Here is a 25,148-nt window from a genome sequence, read left to right as displayed (position 1 = left end):
ACATATTGCACATTAGGTAAACATGCCACTTATGAGAAATATGGTTATCTCAAACTCGGAGAAAAACTAATTTTTGCCAAATTGCCACATTTCACATTTATTTTCTCTACTGCTTAAGGTAAACAGATATGTGTTTGGGACTATCAATTTTAATCTGAAAGCATCTAAACCTTATTTAGATAAAGATTCATGGAGATTGTACTCACTACCTAAATCCATGCTTTTTGATTTTCGCGTTTTAACGAAATCCAATTGACTGGCATCTGAAAATTGCTTTGTGCGTTTTTCTGACATACTCTGGCGTCCAAATCCTTCTCGTTGAAAAGCAAGAACTGGATCGACATCTGGACTCAAAGAGCTGGTGTGAAGAGAAAGATAAACATAAAAATATTTACTAAAAATTGAGGACGTCCAACCTTAGGAAAGATCATACATGCCTGTGTGTGTGTGAAGGTATGTATGTGTGTATTCCTCAGAAGCGCTGAAACTAACACAAATACAGACCATTAAAAAAAATGGCTGAATACGAGGTGATGAGAAAATACAAACTGAATTTACATTTAGAAAATTCTAAACTCACATTCCTCCATGTGAGTTCTCTCCTCCTCATTCTGTTCTCCAATACATCACTATTTCTAAGCGATTATCAAAAATAAAGCTGATGAGGGTGCTGGGTGGCTCATTCGGTTAGGCATCTGACTCTTGGTTTTGGCTCACGTCATGATCTCAGGGTCATGAAGTCAAACCCCACCTTGGGCTCTGCACTCAGTGGGGAGTCTGCTTGTCCCTCTCCCTCTGTCTCCTTCTCCCCCACCCCCCTGCTCACAGAGGTCCAATCTCTCTCTAAAATAAACACTTTAAAAAAATAATAATAAGGCTGATGTCTTTTAGACATTGGGAGGATTGAATATTAGAGAAAAACGTTCATATATGTGAATACAAATATTGGTAGCAAACAAGTGACTATATAGATTACAATCAAATAGAAGTTCTAAAAAAGAATTTGTCTGGTCTTCTTCTATATCCTTTGTCCCATGTTTTAGAAAAGAAGAAAAAACACCTTTGTGGCATGTACTTTCATGAGGATGCAGTTTCTCAGCAATATTTATTCAACTGACAAGAAACCAACTCAACAAATCTTTATTAGAACCTATTCTGATTAAGGTGTTGTCCTAGATACCAAAGTTAAAAACATAAAAATGAAAAGATTCTCTGTTCTCTACAAGTTCCTAAAAAAAATACTACCCCAGAATCACCAAGCCAATGCAGTGGATGCAGAGACGGGAGAGTGATGGGTACTGGGGGAGACTAAGACTAGATGACATTTGATTTCAGTGACACCAACACAGTAGTGCAATCAGAGATGATGAAGCACATGGCAAATCACTGGTAAGAGGATACCATTGGAAGAGTTTTCACAGGGGCAGTGGCAAACGATGACACAGAATCATTCCTATTTGTAAAAATCTGTGAATACTTTAAAAAGTACTAAGTGTTCTGAGTATAGTCCATACAATAAAAATGGTTTTTCTCAGTGCTGGGCTCACTGAGTAAATACATTGCTCTCCTGTATCAGCACCCAGCCACCTCCCCTATCCAGCCAGGGAGGAGAAAATCCCTCCACAGCTAACTAAACATCCCAGACGGTGAGGAACCACTTCCACCAGGTCAACTGAGTTTACGATCGCCCTCCTTATGCTTCTGATGGAAGCAAACTTCTCTAACCTTTATGGCTGTAGAGAATTACCATCTGATAAAGGAGAGTGATCTGGTTCAGCTATACATCAAAACTGTAGCTGCAGTTTACCGTGCATGAAATGATATTTGGCTCGTAGAGAAGAGCTAAACCAAAAAAAAAATCTACGGAACTGCTTTGCCCTCAGGATAAGTGACTGAAATGTGACGGAACACGTGGATTAGCATGCTCATTAAACAGAACAGCTGCCTCACCCATCTGACAATGAGAGAATTCAAGGACATAATATGAAAGCCCTTTGTAAACTACAAACCATGAGACATAGTAAGTTATTATGACCCCACAAAGACTGTCTATCTCAAATAATCAACGTAATACAAAGTTATGGTAACAGAAATCAGGTCCTTAACAACCACACAGGGGAACTAAAGAGCCCTTCCCAATCTTTCCCAGCGGGTACAGAGCAGGGCCCCAACAATGAGACAAGGTGGGTGCCAATAACTCCGAATTTGAGGAAGCACTCACTCTCACGGTCATGCAAGTTCATAGGCCATGCCTGAGAGGGACTTGTTCTTTATATTTTGTATGCTCGGTACCCAGTTTGCCTCGCCCTACCACCTGCTTGCGTATTATGCTTATATAGTAGTATTCAGATACTACAGTGCTTACTACATTATGCTTATAATTTCCACATACACTCCAACTGAAAAATGCATCCTAGAAATGAAAGCTAAAAACCCATATGATAAGAACTATGACCCAACTTTGCAACAGCAAACTGTAAATTATATATTTTCAATAAGGATAATTCTTTCACATATTGGATACTGATCTCTTCAATTATTCTTCTCATGAAATACATTTTTTAAGAGAAATTAGTGGTAAGAGCCTTTTCAAAGAAATACAGATTGTTGGTGCCAATGTTACCTGAAAACCACATATTGACATGTTTTTTAAACTAATGTCATATCCTTGGAATTATGTTGTCACTAAGATCAGAGAATCTGCTGTTTTACCTTGTTTCTCCTTAAAAATATTACTAATGTTCCCTAAGTCAATTAATGGGTTGAAAAAAGTATATTCTATTCGTTAACAAAAGTTTAGCCATTTGATGTATTTACCTTCCACAACTGTGCTGTGAACTGTAAACAATTTAAAAAGTCAAATGAGTTTGTGAGTTAATAAGAGTCTTAAAATAACTAAATATTCTTAAACTATGACATAATTAATTCTTCCCTATCAATAAGCCCATTAAACTAATTTCAGACACAATAAACAGTACATTAGAATACTTAACAAGTTCGATTGCAAAACTGACAGCGGATTCTTTAAAGAATGTAACCATATCCTGACCCCCCAATGTTATTAAAATTCCAGTTATTAATCCTGTCTTATTGCCCTTTTGTTTTCATAACATTTTCATCAAGGATTAGGGAGATATTGTCAGGCTGGAAAAGCTTACATTTTCTGCTGTGATTCGGAACAGCTGCCATTCTTGTTTGGATAACCCTTCATTCATATTCTTTTCCTTGCTCCACATTCCCCACAGCAAAATCATGGAACTCTTCCCCAGTTTATGAATGCCCTTAGGTAAATTAATGCCACAATCTATTCCTGATAGCTACTTATTTATTTTTACTGATACAGTGCTTTAGAACACCCCAAACAGGTCGACTACTATGGCATCTTCACAGTCCTCATCATGGTAGAGATTCAAAGACTTCAGCCCCTAAGTTGAATACTGCCAATATCTAATCCTTACTCTCCCTGTTGTTGCTGTCACTCTTGGAGAGAGATACAAACTGTAGCTGTAAATGCAACCGCATCTGTAGTTTTCAAATGAGATTTTGCTCTTTATTGCAGTCTCCCCCTCTATGTTGAACCAAAAACCTTATTCATGGATATGCTATTCTCACACAGGCTGGAGTGTAGCTCTGTTTCTAAAACCTGTGTTTTCAATAAAAGAGTTTTTTTAAAAAAAGGAAAAAGAAGACAGAGATGGACTTTTCAAGGATCCCAATAACAGGTGAGACTATCCCAAGAGAACATCTAAGGAATCCACAGGTACACATGCTAGATGTTTGTATGGTTTTAGAAGGAGCAGGGGAAGATGGCTGGAGAGAGGGTGACTTTGCTAAGATCACTAACTTAAACGTTAACACAAATCAACAATAGGCCCCCAGACTTCTCCTAGATAATACAGAATGCTGACACAACTCTGGGTAAGAGTAGAAAAGAGAACAGGTAAGTGATGAAAGAAACAATGCTGTAACATTTAAATATCATTTTGCTGATGTATTCACAGAACAACCCAGAGGAAGGGCAATAAGAAAATTCTGGTATAGTGCTTCACGTGGCTTATGTTAATTATCACTACAGCCTCACAAGGTCATCCCTAGGAGGGATTTGCCTTTTGGATTATGGATGTGTGTAATTATGAGGCATGCAAATTAATTCACAGATCCACACTCACAGGCCATGAATTGGCTCAATGATATCAAATACTTTCTTCTATTTTGGAAGATTCAGGTGAAAGAAACAGTATTAGGCTGCCCCAAAAGTCACAATGTTAGAAAAAAGCAGGAAGCATCTTAAATGGCAGGGTTACAGCACTCTAACAAAAAAAAACAAAAAACGAAAACCTTTCCAAAGCCTTCTCCCATCCCAGAGCATAGCAGGTATTAATTTGGCCAAAGTTATCTAATTATTATAAACTTTTAGTCATCTCGGAAATTTGCTTAGACCTGATTTAATAAAAAAAAAATTCTTCAAAATAAAACATCTAAAGTAACAGCGGAACTTCACAAGTGAGCAGGTCTTTTTAGTTAGTGATAGTTTTGTTGTAGATTTGGCTGAGTTAATAAGTACAGCCCTGGAAATGCTAAAACAATGGGGCAAGTTTATGGGGGTGGGGGAAAACTTTTGTTAAGAGTATTAAATAGTGATAGTTAAGAGTATTAAAACCATGAAAACAGAACATTGCTATAAAAAAAATTAACTGTGCTTAAGGATAGACCATTTAAACATAAAATGAAGGTGACTGCAATTAACTAATGTTTTCCAAGCCTGGTGTGCGATCTTACCAGTCTGCAGAATCATTGATTGCAGCCTTAGACCATGTGCCAGTGTCAGTTGTCACGAACCCCACGTCATCATGGGAGCTGGAAGACGACTGGTCAGAGAGATGTGGAGGAAGCACTGGCAACCTGTCATCTTCTATAATGACAGTGTCATCTTGGGGCATGTTCACTGTGGGAGACAGCTGGTATTTACCTGCCCAGTGGGAAAAAAAGTAAGAGAAATTCTAGATATCGATCTAAGTGCTACGTGTATTAATGGTAGTACTTTACAACATTAGGAAAAAGTCTAAATTTCCAAACATCTGCTCAACCTGGTGGAATAAAACAGAATGACAGTAACTTATTTTTCACAAGTAAATGGCAAGTGGCGTTCTCGAGTCTGTCCCCGTCTCTAATATGGCAGCTATGTAGCTCTTGCTCAGCACAGTGTTTAAATTCACTGGGTTCAAGTTGCCTAAAGCTACAGATGATCTCCCAAACATCTTCTAATGTGAAAATGCTACACAGATTCTAAGTTGTGAAAGAAAGTCCTTTGAAAAATTTACCAGGAAATTTATAGGGAAGCCCTGCAGACTTACATCAATCATTCACCCACTCAATCGCTGGGCACATAGCACGTAGTAAGGATGTAAGAAAGATTTAAACCTCTGCTCACACCCTAGAGAAAGAGACAGACATACACAGTGATAATTAACTGGTGCCATGAAGGATGTGCTAGAAGTACTGTGGCCCTCACTAGGACTGGTAATGGCCTGCGTAGCTGGAAGCTGCAGATGCTGGGGACCCTAACAAAAGTAAACATCACAGTGGGCTTTGAATGATGAATATGATCTTCTCTGCTAGGAGAAATGATGACACTGATTTTACACATTGGCAGCAACATCATTAAATTCATGATGGAGAAAAGCTCTCTGTGCACTCAGGGGACACCCAAGAGCACATGCAGAATCGAGCCCTTGTACGTGGGAAATGGTGAGAGTGATCTTGAAAGATAGTATCTCACTGTCCAAAGGCTTTCAGGCTAAAACAGTGGAGTCTATACACTTTTATTTATTCAATCTGGATTTAGTGTTCTTGGTAAGGAAGGACTCACAACTGTCTATACTGATGAGTTTCTTTCAGGATAATTGGCTCAGGTACATGGATGAGTATGATACATTTGTGGTTCTTGGGACAAAATTATGGTTCAATCCCTGAATCCTTAAAGATAAAGCTGGAGTCCAAATAATGTCATTTTCCTCCTGAAAGAAAACACCCATACTTCTTCTGGCTCCCTCGTCAAATCTCACACCATACTTCTGAGTAAGAACTCGCTGGACAAGGCTTTGGTCCAAGTGGATACATCAAGAGAGTCTACACTCACAGAAATATACACCAGAGTATGACGAAGGCCCACTGGCCTGGCTCTCTTGACAAAGCAAGAAGTGACAATTTTCCGTCACCTTATAGCAGGATGGGAACAGTCTCATTTTAGGTCCAATATTCAAATCTGGTAAGCCAGCTCTCCTGGCCCCTACCCAAATAAAATGGATTGCTATCCTTTCCCCATACTAGCACCATTTTACACTTTACAGAGGGTGCTCTTTCACTTTGTTATACACCACTTTTTAAAATAGCACCACAGAAACATGTGGGGAGTTTTTTAACATTTTAACATCAGTCTTAAGATCTAATTTTTAAAATAAACATTCATAAAAATGTGTAAATGATGACTTTTTGTTTTAAGACTATTTTAGCAATTACGGGATGGCATATATAGACTTGAAGGGTTTGTAAAATCCATATTATGCTAGACATTCGACAAAGAACAAAAATTAAGTTGATATGTATCTTTTCAAGACAAGCCATAAAAGAAGACATGCTAGACATTTCAAAGGCATTTGTTATTTAGTGCCAACATTATTACAGAAATATTATATGTCCACTGAAACATCAACATAGCGTTTTAGCAAGAAAAACACTATTTTGATTTGAAATGCATTCATTTTGACAAACTGACTACTAGCAACTTTTTATGAATGCTCATGAGTATAAAGCAAATCAAATCTAAACTTAATAGTTTCTCTCTCCTGAATCCAAATCATTCATTTACTGCTACTTGAGTTTTAGGGCATTTGTGCAAGACAGAAACCTGTCCAAAAAAATATCATTCATAAAGAAGGCTGGATGTTCTCGGCCTATTACCAAAAGAAATATTTCCTCCTTAAGACATACTTTTTGACCAAAAAGTGTACAGAATGACAAAACCAGAGTTACCCCTGACAGGTCACCACTGACAAGGCACATGTCACAGCATTAAATGCCAAGTCCTCACAAAGGCAAAATTTACTGGAAGGAAAAATTACAATATAATTATAGTGTATTTGCTTTTAAACACAAGAACTAAAACTCTTTACATAATATATTCTGAGACACTCTAATAAGCAATATGGAACATTGAATGGTTCTTCATATGACAATCCCTTCTTTATAATATGCTGTGTTGAGTAAAAATATTGTACCTGAAGTGATCCAAAATTTTATATATAAATGGGAAGAAATTCTAATAGTAAGAAAACAATTTAGCTTTTTCCTCTCACCCATGATTCTTAGGGCTAAATTCACATTTTTCATCAGCCTCCCACTTCTTAACATGCTTGCCAAGAATTACAGTTTTTGAATCTAGATGCAGGAATATACTGGGAGTTAATGGACAACTAAATTACCTCACTCCATGATCTACCAAACTCCATCTAGACAATACCTCTTAATGATGTGTGCCAGTACCTGGCACATCGTAAATGTGAAACCTTCCAAGGGTGACCTGAAAAGCCTTTGATCTGTGTTTTGATGAATAAAAATCCTTCCTTCCTCAACTAGTTAACCCACAAACTACAAACTAAAAATTAAACCAATCTTATAGAGGAGTAAAACAAGGAGATACAAAATGATTGTTTACTAAATATTTATTCATTGGTACATTTACATAGAAGGCAATACCATTCATGACACCAGAAACAGATGAAAAGTTTTCCAGTGATTCGACTCACAATAAAAACAACATTAATGTTCCATTTTTCAATGCTGAATTTCTAACAAGATAAAAATACGCTGAACATAATTATTTTTTAAACTCACCACAAATGTCTGAATACAAAAAACTACTGTGGTTAAACTCTAAAATGAATACATCAGATTTGGGTTTTGCTTTAAACAGAAAATCTCTTCAGATTAAAATTTGGAAAAAAAAAAATTAAGGTTCCATGTTCCCAAATGTCGATTTGGGATGTATTTTAGGGAACGTGTTGGTTAAGTTAGCCATGCCTGTTACTGTTTTATGATTATTAGTTAAGACTGTCCAGCAATTTATAAATGTATTTTTTAAGTCTTTTAACATGAAGAAATCCTAGGTAGGCTCTCTAGAGATTTCTTTTTGATGAATATCCAGGATTAAAATCAATGATTAATGGCACTTCGGCCCAGAAGACATCTGGAGAAATATTGCCTTGGTCACAACTCTGGTTGACCTGATCAAAAGCTAGGGAGACTGACCCAGGCTGAAATAATGTGGGACTCATGACTCGGGAAAACACACATCCTAACTGGTTCAGAAATACAGAAACCTTGTGGCTTCAGACTTGTCACTTAATTTCTCTGGTCCCTAATTCCTCTGAACAGAAGATAATTCCTTTGGAGTGGATGATTTCTACAGTTGTTTTCAAAGATGAGCTTCCTTGATTTTTAGAACACAGTGGTTGCCAGAATGGAAGATTCTGGAGACTATCTAATGCTTTTCGCTTAAAGATGTGGATAAATTGAGGTTAATGAAGAATGAGTGTCAATAATACTTATTGTGTGGTCTCAGTATTCCTTAGAGAGAGTTACTTTTAGAAACAGGAAATAACCAAAAATAACATAAAACAAAAAATCACCATGGGATCTTGTGACAATGTTCCTTTATCTGTTAACTGGAGGAGTGCAGCCAATGACCCCTGACATCCTGCCAATTCTAACATCTCTTCCTTTTTTAATTTATTTTTTAGAAGCTTCTCTCCTGAGATTGTTCCCATAGAAATGAGTCAGAAAGCCTCAAAGCTCCTTTTGGTCTAGAGTCTCACATGAGGATTTTTCTAGGTGGAGATTCACCCTGTTTGCATAAAATTAGTGATTTCTTGAAGACTTAGCTGGAATTTCAATACAAAGCTCTATTTGAATCAGAGCCTATAATAAAGTAAATATGACCACCTCTACTAGTACCTATACAGGAATTATTCTAAACCTACAGAAGACATTCAGTAACCAAATGAGATCTGTGGGACTTTGATATACCTAGATACCGTGCAAATCAGTAAATACTAGTGCTATTGATTTATGATAACAGAAATTCAGGGCTCTAATATCCTATATTTGGTACTCTGTCTTGGTATTTTGTTGTAAGCTAACATCTTTTGCAGGATTTCTAACTAAGTGGGAATTGATGAGGCAAAGTATTTGTTTCTTAGGGCCACTGATAACAGAAGAGGAACTGATAAAGACTTGAGGAATTCTCAAATTTGTAAAACGCAATACAGATTAGGTTAAGCATATGCATTTCCCAAGGTAAAACTATACAGGATCCCTAGTTTCCAGTAAAATATGTAAAAACTATGTTAAGAAGATATCCAAGTCATCCGACCTTAACTTGGCCTACCGACAAAGGGTAGAGTCTTTCACCCCCGCCCCAAAAGGGCATATGCACAGTACATCACAAAGCACATAGCTGGGAGAGAAGTTGCTGCCCAGGGGAAAGCATGTGATGTCTTTAAAGTCCATTACATCTCCAGCAGAGGGAAAGGAATGCAACAGTAATGTAAACTGAGGTGGACTGACGAAGCCACAGCTAACAAAACCAGGGCAACAGACTACGAAGAGAATGAAGGAATCCTCAACCCATATATACAGCACTTGAAAAGGTCACTAGGTGAATTTTGGGGTTTTTTGGTTTTCTAGTTTTAGTTTTTCGCCTTCCTCTGAAGCATCAGGGATTGGAGGCAGGACGCAGGTTACAGGAACTGGTGGACCAATGGTCTGATTCAGTATGGCAAGTCCTATGTTCCTATAATAAAGGGGAAATTACAGCGTATCACTTTGTATGCACACAGATCCAGGGACACATGTACTCTCTTTCTCTCTCAAGGGGTCTGCATTTTCATTTATGAAAAAAGTATTTAACAAAGATAAAGTCTCACACCAATACCACGAAAGTATGGAAAATGCAACAGCAGTGAAGAGAGATCATTCAGAAACAAAGATTATTGTGGTGAACTATGTGCAATGTGCATCACCTAACAGGTGTACAGTGGTTTTAGCATCCTTCCCCTCCTTCATTTATGCCAAGCAGGCAAAGAGCAAACTACTGACCAAGTAAAACCAGAGGGCTGGAAGGTCTAAGTTCTATGTGCAACAAAATAAGAAATGGAGAATTTAGCATTTTTTCCAAACCTGAAAGCTAGAAGGACTGAAAGAAAACCAGAAAATTCTCCTAGTCACATTTATGTGTTTTTCCTGTCATGCCCAGCAGAGAGTTTTGAGCAACTGGGTCTCACTCATTTTTCTATTTACGGCAAAAGGATCTGCACAAATGTCTCCTTAATAGCAGGCTTTCCATAAACGTCCACTGATGAATGAGATACACTTTTGTTCCAATGAAACTTCATAATGGAAACTTGAATTGTATTAAATCTTCATTAAATGTTTCAAAATGGAGTTAAATTTAGGGTTTTACTTTCGAGCCTTGAGAAACACAGTGGCAATAAAAGTGTTTTATGTCAGGTGCTATTTTAATCAAAACAGCTTCTGATGTTTTAAATTTGAAAACTCTCACGAGTTAATCCCAAGATGAGCAACTCAGTCAATCCAGGCACTCCTGTGGCAAAGCAGGTCTTTATTAACCGGGTCTGTGAGGAGAAGGCTGAACTGCTGCACAGCTCGTGCTAATAACCTTGCTACCCACTGGGGGTCATGCACACAGTATGGTGTGGGAGCCAAACAAAGGATGCAAAACACTGGCTTCCAAATTTTAAAATGAGGACTTTGAAAAAGTAGAGATGCAACTAAAAGACGGTAACATCCTATTAAGTATAAACCAAATAAATGTGAATATTTCACCTGCACGCAAACATGTGTATATGCATTTGTTCCTCTCCCTCTCAACAGCGCTACTGTGAAAGACACAACTTGGAAATCCTTCTTGTCATAAACCAATAGATTTTGACTTTCCTAAAACCTAGCTTCACTTCTCTCAAACAAGCTAAAAATATCTTGATCACTGAAAATATTTCCATGTGACCCCTTTTCTTTTCACCCCTCAACCCCCATGTTACAGGATCTAAAATTCACTTAACAAAATCAATGTATTAATTTACTCTCTTCACATTAACACTTCCTGGATGATTATAATGAACCTTTTCTTTTTCCTCTTCAAAACACAGGCCTCCTTTACATTAATATTACATTGATAACCTCCCAGTGAACCAGGAAAACATAAAAATAAGATGTGATAAACAGAGTTTACCTGACTCACCCATTATCCTACTGAGGGCAGCATTTCTTGTGGGTGATTCATCAAGCCCCTCAATGCCACTGTAGAGGGAATGGGAGATTCTCCGTTCACGATCATCCAATACCGTCTCAATGGGCAGCTCAGGGCCCGAGGGGCTCCCAGGTGATTTCAGCTAGAGAGAAAAGGGGGCAAGGGGAAGTCAGTGCTGGAGGCCCATTAGCAGCATGGGGGAATTATAACAACTTGCCCAAGGCCTGCATCCAACTGGGTACCAAATGAACTAGAACTTTTCACCCTGTACCAAAATAATTTGTGATGACAGCTCTGTCTAATGACCAAATTTCTGTGCCATTTTACACTGTGCCTCCCATGAAGTTCTGTCAGATTGCAACCACTGGAGGAAAAATATGTATATTAAAAGCTTTTTTAAAAACTTATTTTGCTGCTTATTTTTTCAATTTGACTGCCAGTATCTGTTGAAGTCAATTTAAGTTATGGTTTAATTCAGAATTCTTTATGAGATGCTGCTCTGCACAAAGCATGCTTTACCAGAATGGAAGCTGGAGCTAAGCTGTACTTTTTATGTCTATAGTACGTAAATACACCTAACAATTGACACCCATCTCCACCTGTGCTGGTGGAATTATGACCTTCTCCGTAAGACCTAAAGACCACTTTGTGAGCTCAAGGTGTCCTGAACAGTTCACTGAGCCTAAATTTCTTCTGCTAAGAATTGGGAAAAAATCATTCTACTCTCTTGTTATAAGCTTAAATATAAGATGGTGAGTACCTGAAAAAGCCACTTTAAATAATATACAAACAATATAGAAGGACCAAATATTCCAATGAAGCAAAGATGTATATGTCACAAACATAAACAATCTACTGCATATGCAAAGAATATAGGTCAATTTCCATCACTAAGATTTAAAGCAGGATGTGGCATTCTTTAGAATGGATCAAATCTCGTAAGTCAGATTCTTCACAAAAACATATGAACAAGGAACCTGTGTTCCTAAGGGCTTGGAACAAATCTGCCTCAAGGAGGAACAAAGCACACTTAACAGCAATCCTCCAAACGTGGGCTCTGAGGTTAACATCACCAACTAATATCTTATAGGCTGTGGTGCTGGCTAGAAGCCAGAGACAAAGGGGGCTTGGCTGGGAGGGGCTGGTGGTGGCAGTGGGGGGGGGGGGGGGGGGGGGTGTGCACCGCAGCACAACATGGCCAAGTGGGAGAGAGGACCACACATCCCAAACAAGGAAACCACAACGGTGGAGGTTCCTTCATCAGAACAAATTATTATTTCTGTTAGAAGCTATCATCTGTTTAATATAAATGAGATATTTAATGAAGTTCCGAATTGTAGACTTATCTCTCCTAGTTTGATAAGCACTGGGGAGATTTAATGCATTGAAGGGTCAACACAATTACAATTGGAGGCACGTCAGCTTGTAGGAGAATAATAAATTCACAGCACTAGTGAATTAGACTCAGTAAGGTTTAAATTGTGAAATGAGGACTTGCTTTATTAGTTTTGTTTTTTTTTTTTAATTGTAGATTACAACTGACAGCTTCACAGAAAAGTAAATTAAATATTCAAGGTCTCTGATGTAGAAAAATAAAAGAACATTTTCTGAAAGAATACTATGCCTCAATTCCAAGGGACGTTGGGGAGGTAAAAACAAAAACAAACAAAAGCAATACCCTGTGCCTATAAGAACAAGTTATGTCCGAACATTTTAAATGAGCACATATACAGTAAAGTGACTTGCGATCCAAGCCTCTATACAAGACCTGCTTGCTGTACAATTTACTTTATCATAAGACAAACAATATATCTTCACATTTGTTTACCAGATACATTTAATAGAACTAGATAACTGCAATTTTCTAGATGATAAAATCCTTAAAAAGCTATTCATGAGAAATTCCCAACTAATCTAAGATGCTATTTTAGAATTTCAGAAAATCAAATAAAAATTCCATTTAAAAAAGCACATGCAGGCTTTCTAGAGAAAAAAACAGTAAGGTGCCTGTTCAGAAAGAACACACTTGAACGTTTTCATGGGAAAGATTCTACACCTCCCCTACCTCCCTAACCATGTCTAATTTACATCTCAAAAGACAGATTTAAATGAAGACATCAGCAGCCTACTACATAAATATTTAACAGAAGATTCAATGCCTTTTAATTTCTTTAAAAAAAAACCACATTGGGATGCACAGTTTTGTTTTAAGTCTTTTGATGATTTTTTTGTTGTTGTTGCAAGAAAAAGAGTTTAAGAGCAAGAAACATGCCACAGGGACACGATGGCAGCACAGAAGAGAAGCAGAGCAAGGGGGTTGTGGAGGAGTGGCCCAGGGTGGTCTGCAAGCTGGGCTGTGCCCAGGCCCAGTAAGCCTCCTTACATAAAAACCTTCTCCAAATTAAAGTTAATTAGAAGAAACTAAAATAAGAGAACTACAGTTTTCACTTTGTGGCTTGTTGCTTAAGGTACAAAAATGTTCTCTGATCTCACTTAATTCAGTCCTAGGTTGGGGTAGTTGTGCTGGTAGCTCTACCTTTAGAAAAACAGGAAAGCCTTTCTGCCTATTAGAGAAAAATTATTTCTCAGCTGCAGCATAAGCACTCATACTGGGTAGCAGTGAAGAGGGATACAGTCTTTTTCTAAGTAATACTGAAACAAATGTACATCACAGGTCATAAAACATCTTATACTCCTTGACCCGGCCTTTTATTCACTTTGTGGTCACTGCTCTCACAAAATAATAAGCTAGGTATATAACAAAGATTGATACGAGTCAGTATTTATCATAACATTATTTACAAAGGTATAAAATTGGGAATGACTCCAAAACTGAAAAGCAATGTAAATGTAGTCCACACTTAGGAAAGATATTCATATGATCATATATTGCTTGTATAATCAGAAAATAACAAATAGTATACCATAACAAAGAAACTGGATTTTGTCCAATAAATACGCTTCCCATTAGATACTTGGATTACTTTTCTTAAGAAAATTTAAAATCTTGGCTTCTTTTAAAAACTAATATATTTTCTGCAGGGTTTAGCAAATTCTCATGGTGTTGTAGGTAAGCATGAGTGGGTCAAATGATGTGTTTCACATAAAGAAAATGTATCCCACCATCTTAATTATGAGCACTGAAAATCTGGCACAGATCTGATCTTACAGCAAACCAAAGACTGGGTTCTAGGTAGTAACTGGCACAATCTTATTTACTTAATATTTCAGTATTTATGGGCTTCCTCTATAATATCCCCAGTGTCTGGCACAGAGCCAGTACCAGATGAATAATTTAATTTCCAAAAGAATGACTCAGATTTTCCTCAAAATGGTTTGGAGACCTTATACATATTAGGCCATGTAGAAGGAGGCCTAAAGGTGAGGGCACAGCATAATAATGAAATTAAAAGAAAGTTAGACTAGATTACAATGATATATTGTGGAAGGTACTAATATCCAAAGGACAGGTAAACACAAAACAATGAATAAAAAGATAGGCTTGAGTTTTGGAAGAGTGGCCATGGCTTTAGGGTCCTGTTTCAGGTTCTGTTGTCATGCAGAACATTTCATCTCCTTGGCCTCTGCAGTGGGCAGCAAGGATCAGGGACGTAGCAGAAGCTCCCCAAGTCATCCTGCCTATAAATGACAGACCCAGAATGTAACTATTTGATGCTAAAGCCCATGCTTTTATTGTATGCTATTTCCTAACACAGAATATAAATTGCCTGAACCACACAATCACAGTCAATCAGGTCCACTCACATGTGTAAGAGGAATGGGCACCTTGCTTCTAAATTACTTTGCCACGACCTTGGCCTTTCAGCCATTAAGCAAATCACTTGACCTCTCTGCATTTATTTCTTAATACATAAAATGAAGAGAATCATAAATGATACCTTAGGCCCCTTCCTATTTTAATATAGCTTTCTAATTCTAAGAGGATTAAACCCACGGAGAGAACTCATTTTAAAGTAGTCCTTGATGATGAAATCCTTCAGTCTAAGACAAGGCTCACCTGGTCACATTGTCTACTGGCACTAAGACGTCTTTATATGAAATCACATCTAATAGAGATGCAATGAAATGACCGCAAGCAATGTTAAACTGCAGTCATTTCTACAAATATTCATTTCCTTGGAACGTCTATAATCAGCGTAATTGTCATACCCAGGTTATTTTCAATCCTCAAGGAATGATGTCAAGTATTTATTTCCCGGTTCCTCTACTCTCCTTCAAAGTCCTCAACAAACGCATCCTTTGTGATGACAACCACCATTTCTGCCTCTTGCATTATGTATTCTGTCCAATAGAAAAGACTTCAGAAGGACTTAAGAAGTTTTTCTCCAAGAAAGCTAATCTATCAATTAGGAACACAAAACAAAGGGAAGCCATTTCTCTCCTTTCCTTTTTTTCTTAAAGAAATAACTATCGCTTATGAGATGATTTTAAATGTGCTTAAGTAAGAACATTAGATCTAAGGGAAGCAAAGGAAATCTAGAATCACTGCCAAAATGTTAATCTGGTTCCCATGCCTGATGGTTTATTTTTTTAAGAACTTCAGTTTCTAGTGTAACTAAGTGATCTTTTCTTCTAACACCACCAACCCCCTGCCCCCCAGGATTATTTCCCTTGTCATTCAGTCTGTGCTAAGGTGTCAGCTCTGGGTTGGACACTGAGTGACAGAGAGAGGGATGTGGCAGGTAGACAGCCAGCTCAGAACTTACAGTTCCTCTAAAAGAAAACCAAAAAGGAAACCATGACAGGGTAATTGCTGTTAGATGAAGGTAAGTAGTTGGACGAGGGAATACACTGGTGAGAGAAACGAAAATCCAAAAGCTGTCTTTGAGAGGACAAGGAGCAGAATGTCCCGAAGGCGGGACAGTATCATGTGTCTGAGAAAGTGCAAGTGGTGTGGAGGAGCTCATGCAGACCCTGCAGGGACAGGCCGGAGGGGCCTGGACATCAGCCCTGCATGGCCCTGGGGGCCAAGTGATGGAGGCTGGCACCTGTCCTGGAGAGGTGGCACACCTCCAGGAGGGACTCTGGCTGGGAGTGACACAGGAAGCATGTTTTGTGGGAAAATCTGCCTTCTTGCAATGGGACAAAGGGGCGGGACTTGGGGCGACAGTAGAGGGGCTGGAGGAGAGACTCGAGGACAGAGAGAGATTCTGGAGGCAGGGGATACCAAGATAGGGAAGGCATCTGAGAGGTCAAGAGTGACCCTCCATCTCTAGCTTCTTCCACAACCATAGAGGGGCGGGGAGGGTTACGGGGGTCCAGGGGGTGGAGGGCAAGCCCACTGTGGGAGGTTCTCAGGGAGGAACTGGTTTTGAAGAAAAGGCATAAATAAAGTTTGGGGCACCTGGTGAATTAGGAGCCTGAGCGACACACTGGCAAGTATCAGGAACTAGAACAGAATTCTGAGCCAGAAACAGGGCTGTGCGAATCGTGGTAACATGAGTGGCACCTGAAGATCTCCCGGGACCACCTCCTGTGGCCTAATAGGAACGAGCCCGGGAAGACCTATGACACACACCAACCACACAGAGCAGTGGAAATCAAGGAACTCCAAGGAGAGAAAAGAGCCGGAGTGAAATAGGAGAAAAATGAGGAATACAGGTAAGATGATTCAAGATCAGCAGCGTTCCAAGATTCCCAAGAGGCCAAGCAAAGGAGACTGAGAACCTTCCAGAGGATGTCTCACACATGCTGCATAGTTAAATGAGGGAAAGATGACGATACCTACTGTGAAGAGTGAGCAATTTTTGAAAAGAAAACACTAAGAGGATATATGGCACTTCCCACATATAAGAAAAGGGCAAGGAAAGACGTGACAAAATACAAACCATTCTCTTCAAATTCTCATCTCCTCTGACTTGAAATTAGGTATGCAAACCCTTGATTTAAAGACGAGTTAGTAAAATATACTTTTGTGATACTGTCAAAGACCGGACTCCGTGGCTGACTAATTGACCCAGAAGGAGGGAACTCAAGCACATTATTTTGGCTTGAGGTTCATTCATGACAAGATACTGTATGCTTATATAAATATTTACCATAACGTAATTTACACATACTCTCTTGTAATTCAGGGAGATGTTTTTCCAAAGGTAATATATAAGTACAACAGCAGCAAAATTATGTCTTAGGCCTTATGGGAAGCTGAACTGAGCTCTTCTGTCTTCATAAAATTCTTTAGTTAAACCCTGTCAGTACAAAAGGCTTCTCAGTAGTATTACAAAGAAAGCACAGCACTCGTGATAAGATTTTTTTTATATAATTGTTTTATAAGCTTATACTCTCCTAAGAAATAGTAATAACTGGCAGTGTATGAAAATGATACCATAAGCAATATTGAATATTAAAGTCTATTACTGCCTATTGCAGCTGTTAACTTTACTTAAATCATTTCATTCACATAAATTCATATGCAGAAGTAAATGAGACACAGAGATATTTCAGTGGGATTCCAATTTCATGTGTTTTACAGGACAATGGGGAATAAAATCAGTGCTTTTATCAAAACATTTTCAGGCTGGCACAGGTTTACTTTGCTACTGTTTGGGGAATAACAGGGAATCATCTGAATCAGAGGATGTGGGCCTTTGGTACATTTCTTAATGTTGTAAGTGTTCCCAGAACATCCAATGCTTTTCTGTGAAGGAAAACTTTGAGAAGATGTTTACAAATTTTAATTTATTTTTAAAAAGACTGAGAATATGATATATTCTCCAGGAGATTATAAGTTCTATGAGAGAAGGAACCTCATCTGTTTTTATTCACTGCCATATCTCAAAGATCTAACACATTTCCTGAATACAGTAGATGCTCAATAAACATCTGCCAAATGAATGCTGTCCTGTGAACATGAAATTTTTCAGTTTTAGAAAAAGACCTAATAAAGAACACTGTGCTTGTGAACTTACTGTGAAGGATTTTTCAACTAGCACTTTACAGGACTTATATTAGAAAGATCAGTTCATAATTTCTGGCAATGGATAAAAACTACATTATTCAAGAAAGCCATTCCAGTAACTTACTCTGAGGGATTAGCATTTATATTTACTTTATGAAAGTGAATTTTTTATGTCCCACTGTTCCCCATTCTGAGATTTTTAGTGAAGCTTACACATTGTTCTTTAGTTGCTATGGAAATTTATTTGTTAATTATTATTAACAAATTCTCCACTTGAAAAATAAATACAATAAAGAAATAAGTCAATAGTCAATAAACTTTCCAAAATTGGTCACCTCTACACTACCTTTCATTGCATATTTATGAATGTATTACAGGATGGCATGAGTGAACAACACAACCTGAATAGCTCATTTATATACATAACATAGATTTTTAAATTAAGAAAAACACTTAAATAATTTAGATATAATTTTCAGTTTGTATGATTTCCTAGTCATTTTCCTTTAGTTGATTTAAAAATGTGGGGAGTTGAGCATTGATTAAAAACAAAAACAAACTCTACATTTTTAACAAGATTTGCTCTGTAAATTCTCAGCTTCCCACCTATTTCCTATACTTAGCATATGATTTATAATAGATCTATGAACCTGTTTTTTCCCCCAAGGTCTAATATTTTCAAATCAACATATTATTCCTTTCGAATGCCCCACTGTGCCAGAAAGTTATGTCTCTATTTACTCTTTTTTTTCTATTTGTGAAAACAGAGGATCACAACCTTCAGGAGAGGATATGGTTCCTGCTCTTTTTTGTTTGTTTGTTTGTTTGTTTTAAAGATTTTATTTATTTATTCATGAGGGAGGCAGAGACACAGGCAGAGGGAGAAGCAGGCTCCACACAGGTAGCCTGACACGGGACTCGATCCCGGGTCTCTAGGATCACCCCATGGGCCGAGGGTGGCACTACAGCCACCCGAGCTGCCCGATTCCTACTCCTAATTATGCACTACTGCAGATATTTAGAACCAACCGTGACATTATACAATAGATATCACTCAAAAAGCATGCACTCAAGGGGAAAATACTCAACTCCATATTGAAAGACATAGGGGACACAGGGAACAGAAGGGGAGACTTACACTTTCAACAATGTCACAAGAGAAACAGACTCTCCTGTCAGGGACAGCCCATTTTAGATAAACAAATGAACAAGCCATTGTTCTTTCACTGCTTCTCTCTCCTAGATACAACACCCCTGAACAGAAGAGGAACTGTTGGCTCCCAGCAGGAACGTATGGCCCTGTTTTCAAGAAGGGAATCCAGCTAAAGATGCTCTTAAGATACCAGTTTTATTTGGTGAGCTGGCGACAGAAATACTAATGCACACTTAGGAATATTTTGATCATAGAATTAAGAGAGCAAATCACAGTCCAGTCAATACAATAAAAAGAGCAATGATAATTTTACAGTATTTTGAAGTAAAGTTCCAGGTCCTGCCATCCTTTGTCCAATATTAGGACAAAACTTAGTCTTATTACAATTTCAAATACTAGTGTCTTCTTTTTATTTGCTATGCTTTACCTCATTGCACTTGCTTATTCGCCTCGCAACAATGAGCTGGATCATTCCTCGCTTGTTCCCTTCAGTGGACATAGATCTTCTGAGGGTTTCCATGGCGTCTTGGTTTGTCTTGCCCAACAGGGATTCTCCATTCACTGCTATCAGTTGATCATTCACCCGAAGCCTTCCATCCTGGGAAGAAAACAGGTAGAAATAAGTGCTATTAAATAGTCTATTATAAAAGAAGTTGCTTTCCCTTTAGTAAAAAAAAAAAAAAAAAAAGGTAATAAAAACATGAGGAAAGAAAGGGGGCTTTAATCCTAATGGATTATGCCCAATTGAACACGAGCACAATAACGTCTAAGCAGCCACTGCAGCCTGTGTCTATTTCAATCATTTATACATTTGTAAATCAAGTCATTATCATAATCTGTTTACCAAAATAGCATACTAATTCAAGGGACACAAAGTGATTATTTTCTTGCTTCCAGAGACACCCATAGAGGTTATTTACAACCCAAGACAAGAAAAAGCTCAAGGCTGTTAGATAATTGCAGAGAAGGGTCCCCTTAGCAAACAGGCAGGAAACTTGCTCTCCACTGGCAAACATACTAAGTGACCCACAGGGAAGGGGAGAGGGGAAAGATGAGCCTTCCTGTGGGGAAGCTCTGTGCCCAGAATGATGCTAAATCTTTGCATGGATTATCTTCTTTCAACTGCAATGATTACGGCCTGTAAATTCTGTGAGACAAAAAAAATGGGTACTTGAAGCTATGGATTCCATCCTAAAATGAGAGATCATGATTTCTATTAGTCTGATCACGAATGGAGGATTATGAAGAACGCACAAGGCATCTGGTAAGCTTTACAGCATATCAGAACCTGCCACTCCAAAACATGCCATTTTATTAGCACAAGGACTCTTGGGAGCTTCAGGCACCTGAGAAGGGGCAGATCAGGAGGAGCTCTCTACTCTCCCCATCTCTGGCTAAATGCAGGGCACAGCATTCCTCTTAGGAAGATGTCCCCTCTCCTATCTCAAACCAGGAAGAGAACGATCCTCATCACTAGAGACAGCGCTGGCACCCTGAGACGAGTCAGGCTACAAAACAGACTGTACAAAAGAAACCTTATCTACCACTAGTTTCTGCCATACACTGACTATCCCACAACTGACCTCCCCTAGAAGCCCAAACATCCTTCTTTGGTCTAATCACTGTTCCACAATTCATTGCCCTTTAGATTCTGTCATTTCTGTAGAGCCCCTGTACATGAAAAATTTTAAATATTAAAATTGATAAAATTTGTAAACATGTTCTGTCCATCTGTCTTTTGCCAGTTTATTAATTCACAGGCCATAGAAACAGAACATAAGAGGGTAGAGGAAAGTACTCTCCCCTCCCCACACACACAGTGTAGATGTTTCCAAGATAGGAACAGGGTTGTAATAAAAAATTGTTTTGTTAATGGACATGAGGTGAGTAAAGTCAACATTTGCTTACTTTAGATGCTGCTCCTCCATTAATGATGGACTTGACGAAGATCCCCAAATCTGCATGATTCTCTTTTGATCGGTTACCTTTGACACTGACCCCAAGACCAGCTGATCCCGAATCATTCAGTGGAACTTCAAATGTCAGAAATTCCCTGGTGCCATCAGGTGTGAGAACAATATCCTCATCTTCTGCTTTCTAATAGGAAACAAAATTGCATGGCATGTTATATTCCAATGTTCCTTTCTCACAGCTCTCACAGGCACAGTATTTCCACCAAAGTTCCGTGACAAGATCCATATAACAGTGCATCTGCACCCCCTCCAGATGATTCCTGGAACCAGCTGTTAATATTTTTATGTGGCACTTGTTTCAATATTGAAACAAACTCAAACCAGATTCTGAGAAATGTATGGAAAAATACAGCTGAAGACTGAAGACATGTGGTCTCCAAGAGTTTGTGATTTTGTGTTTTGTTTCCGTTTTTGTTTTTGGTCTGTTTATATATCCTAAACCACAGGAGGAAAACAGTAACAGCAGGAATCAAAATAAATATAATTAATTTGTACTTCTATTGACTAGGAAATTTTGATGTTAAGAGTTTAATGTTCACTAATAGTCTATAACTTTATTCACAATTAATAGTAAGTTCTGATGATACAAAGCCAGCAGAAACGTGTATTCATTTTCAGAGAGCCACTAGAGAGCTTTACTCTCCAACATGTGTGAGAAACAAAATCAGAGGACACCTTTCTTCGACACCGGCATGCCTCTGACAGCTGGGGGCTATTCTCCAAGCAATATGGTGTTATTAATTAGTTTTGTCTGCAAACTTTGATTTCATAATTGTATAGACATCACTGAACAAGAAGACTGTTTCAGGATACAACATGTTTAAGACACACAAACTCTTGCCCATCTCCCTTAAAACAGTGAGGGAGAACTGGAAGCTGAAAGTAGAGCCTGAGAAACGGCAGGGAGAGGACCTGTTCTGTCACTCCCCCACGGCCCACCAGTGGGCACCTGACCCACCCACCCCTACCCTAGTCATCTCGAATTGGTAAGGGCAGATTTCTCTTTCAAAGTTAGTACTTCAATCAATCAATCAATCAATCAATAAAACAAAGTTAGTACTTCCAACCACATAAGAACTATGAGACACAAACTCTTCAAATCACAGTTAAACGCCTCATCTAATCCTACCACATGCTTCCACTCTTTTTCCAATTTTGTAATATTTCTCCAGCATCCACCTATTCACTCAGGCTAGAATTATCAAATTATCATTGAGAAATAGCTAAACAACTAATGGTACATAATTAAACTAGACTCTAATGCAATCCTGTAAAATGTGCTTTTAAAAGAATGTTCAATTGCACACATGAAAGTAGGTTCTATTGCATACAGCCATGTGGGTAGACTTCAATTTTCTTCTCTTTGGCCCAATAAATTTTTAAATTTTTCTAATAACCATTGAGATTAACATAATAATGATAATTTTTTTATTTGAGGATTTAACATCGTAACTAGATGAAATAATTTTTGGAAGTATAGCATTTATCAATAAAAGATTATTTTTAAGATTATCATAATACACAAGGTAATTTTTTAAATCTCAAAATCCATAATAATGTGATTTATAAAGTGATATTTCTAATTTACTAATGTCTTATGTTAACATTTTATGATAGGACATTCTTTGTGCCATCTTTGCTAAAGACAACCTCACAGTTATCAGGTCAGGGTATATAACCAAAAACAAATAAATAAAATAATTAATATGTTAAAATCAGGAAAACTATACAATAAAGAATGCAAAATAAGAACGACTTGAAAAGATACAGACAATAGCTATGTTAACTATACCAAGCAAATACATTTTGGCGTCAAAGTAAAAATCAAGCCTAACCCTGCTCATTATAATAATGTTTATATTTAAAATATTCCCAAAGAATAATTATAACTCAAAACCTATGCATTAGAGATAAATATCAGTTATAACAAATATTAATATAATGCATATTTACTATACAGCTATCTCAATATAAAATCTCTTATAAAAACACTGTATAAGTGAATTTTGATGCCTGAAATACAAAATATCAAAACATGCCATAGTGTCCTTCAGAATTATTTCAAATTCAGAAGTAATTAAAGGTAAAATATATTTTGTGAATCAGAATCAGGATTTATACTCCTGGAAAAGTTGCCTTTAAAAAGGTATAAAACCACAGATAGTCCTTAGCTGGGCACATTTAGGTGTGATCATTGAATACATTTGTTTGCCTCAAGTCTGGAAGGTTCTTAATTGTCACTGATTTAGATCTTCAGTTTGGCTTTTTAATGTTTACTGATTTTCACATTTCCATGATGTTTTATTAAGGCTTAAAATTCTCATTTATTTTTCTACTTGAAAAATCAAGATAAGGAGCTGACTGAATATATGAAGAAAAATTTTAATCAAGTTGGAATCATTTCCTGACATGCCCTACTCTGAACCTGTCTTAAAGGAGACTATTTTCTCCACAGGAAAGTTTCATTTATTATGAAAACTGCAGGATGGGAATAATATTCTTTTTCAGCTTTCTTATCAAGTCTTAAAAGTCATTATTATCATTAAAAACATTTAAGTGAGAGATTGTACTTTCCTTTGATATTTCATTATTAATCCATTTGGCTCTTGACATAAGACTGAAATTAATGCCAGCTTTTAGAACTTAATTTTCAGGCAGCCGAATGTTTTAAAAAATTTGCTCTTCAAAAACCATTTTAAATGCCATATTATAGAGAACTTTTTATGGAGTCTTCTAGTATAGAGATCTCTTCATTCTATACAAAGCAGCAGCTACTTTTCTATCACCTTGTCTGTTTCCATCCAGATTCTATATTTTACAACTGAGTCAAATTCTTTCTACGGAAACACAGTAAGTGTATTTTCTTTCATTTGCCTCTCGAGCCATTTGTAGGACCATGTTGCTCAAGCTCATATCATGTCCCTGATGCACACACATGTATGAACACTCCAAGTGACTTTTTGCATTGATGCAACCTGTCTTTTTTTTTCCTTTGACCTTTGGCATTTTTGTTAAGCATACTAGAAGCAGGAAACCTGCAGAATGGGCAGTATGAAAGCTATTTGCTTTCCTACTATCCTCAGAGCAGCAGCAAAGATGCACACTTCTATCTACAGTGAGATAGAACAATAGCCACAGATGTGCAGCACCAAGGTCCAACCAGTGGTCCCAATAGCTGTGGGAAACAGCTGGTCCACAGGTCCCTCTGAGCCTGGTTAATCTGAAAAATGGGTAGATCTATAGGAGAGTGAGGGGGAAAAAGTTGATTATCTTAAGTAGCTGAGAAATAATCATGAGTAGAGTGATCTCTGAGCCTCAATATATTAAGATTTTTATAAGAGCACACAAATTATGAAAAGAGGCAAACGAAACATGGTGTGTATACATGTCATTGGAGTCCCTAAAATAATAGATTTCAGGCTCAGCAAAGAAATACATGACTTAACATCTTGCCATTTGTGAAACAGAAGGAAATAAATATATAAAATCTGCCTTCAGTGCCTGCTAATATATTGGTTTGGGCCCCAGTTTCTGTCACAGAGCCCCTAAAACCCTTGTAATTTCCTATTTAAGAGTGTCTGACACAGAGCTCCTAAATCCCTTGGGATTTTTCTGGAAGCTAGGGGCATCTATTTTCTAATGAGGTGATATTTGGTAGATTCCTCAGTGGCTCCTGAAGGGGTCTGGTCATCAGAAAGAGCAATCCATGATTAGAAGTTTAGAACTTACTCATTCTCCAAAAAAAGGAGAGGGGCTGAAAATAGAGTTAATAACTGA

The 25,148-nt window shown here is 37.7% G+C and overlaps 1 protein-coding gene across 26 annotated transcripts in view; it reads right to left on the bottom strand.

Moving 5' to 3' along the window:
* The window catches only part of PARD3 (par-3 family cell polarity regulator), a 650,509-nt gene that overhangs the window by 212,334 nt on the left and 413,027 nt on the right, over nt 1–25,148 (bottom strand). For 11 of the 26 annotated variants that reach the window (XM_038529690.1, XM_038529684.1, XM_038529688.1 and 8 more), the window contains 5 exons: nt 21,307–21,495; nt 19,826–19,996; nt 11,309–11,468; nt 4,780–4,969; nt 207–358 (listed from right to left, as the gene is read on the bottom strand). In XM_038529690.1, the coding sequence (XP_038385618.1) occupies nt 207–358; nt 4,780–4,969; nt 11,309–11,468; nt 19,826–19,996; nt 21,307–21,495 (862 nt within the window). The remainder of the gene's footprint in view (nt 1–206; nt 359–4,779; nt 4,970–11,308; nt 11,469–19,825; nt 19,997–21,306; nt 21,496–25,148) is intronic. The other 15 variants (XM_038529699.1, XM_038529680.1, XM_038529687.1 and 12 more) reach the window with 5 other exon arrangements.

This window comes from Canis lupus, chromosome 2, assembly GCF_011100685.1.
Source record: "Canis lupus familiaris isolate Mischka breed German Shepherd chromosome 2, alternate assembly UU_Cfam_GSD_1.0, whole genome shotgun sequence".
NCBI lineage: Eukaryota > Metazoa > Chordata > Mammalia > Carnivora > Canidae > Canis > Canis lupus.
This window is presented reverse-complemented; position numbering and strand designations above follow the sequence as displayed.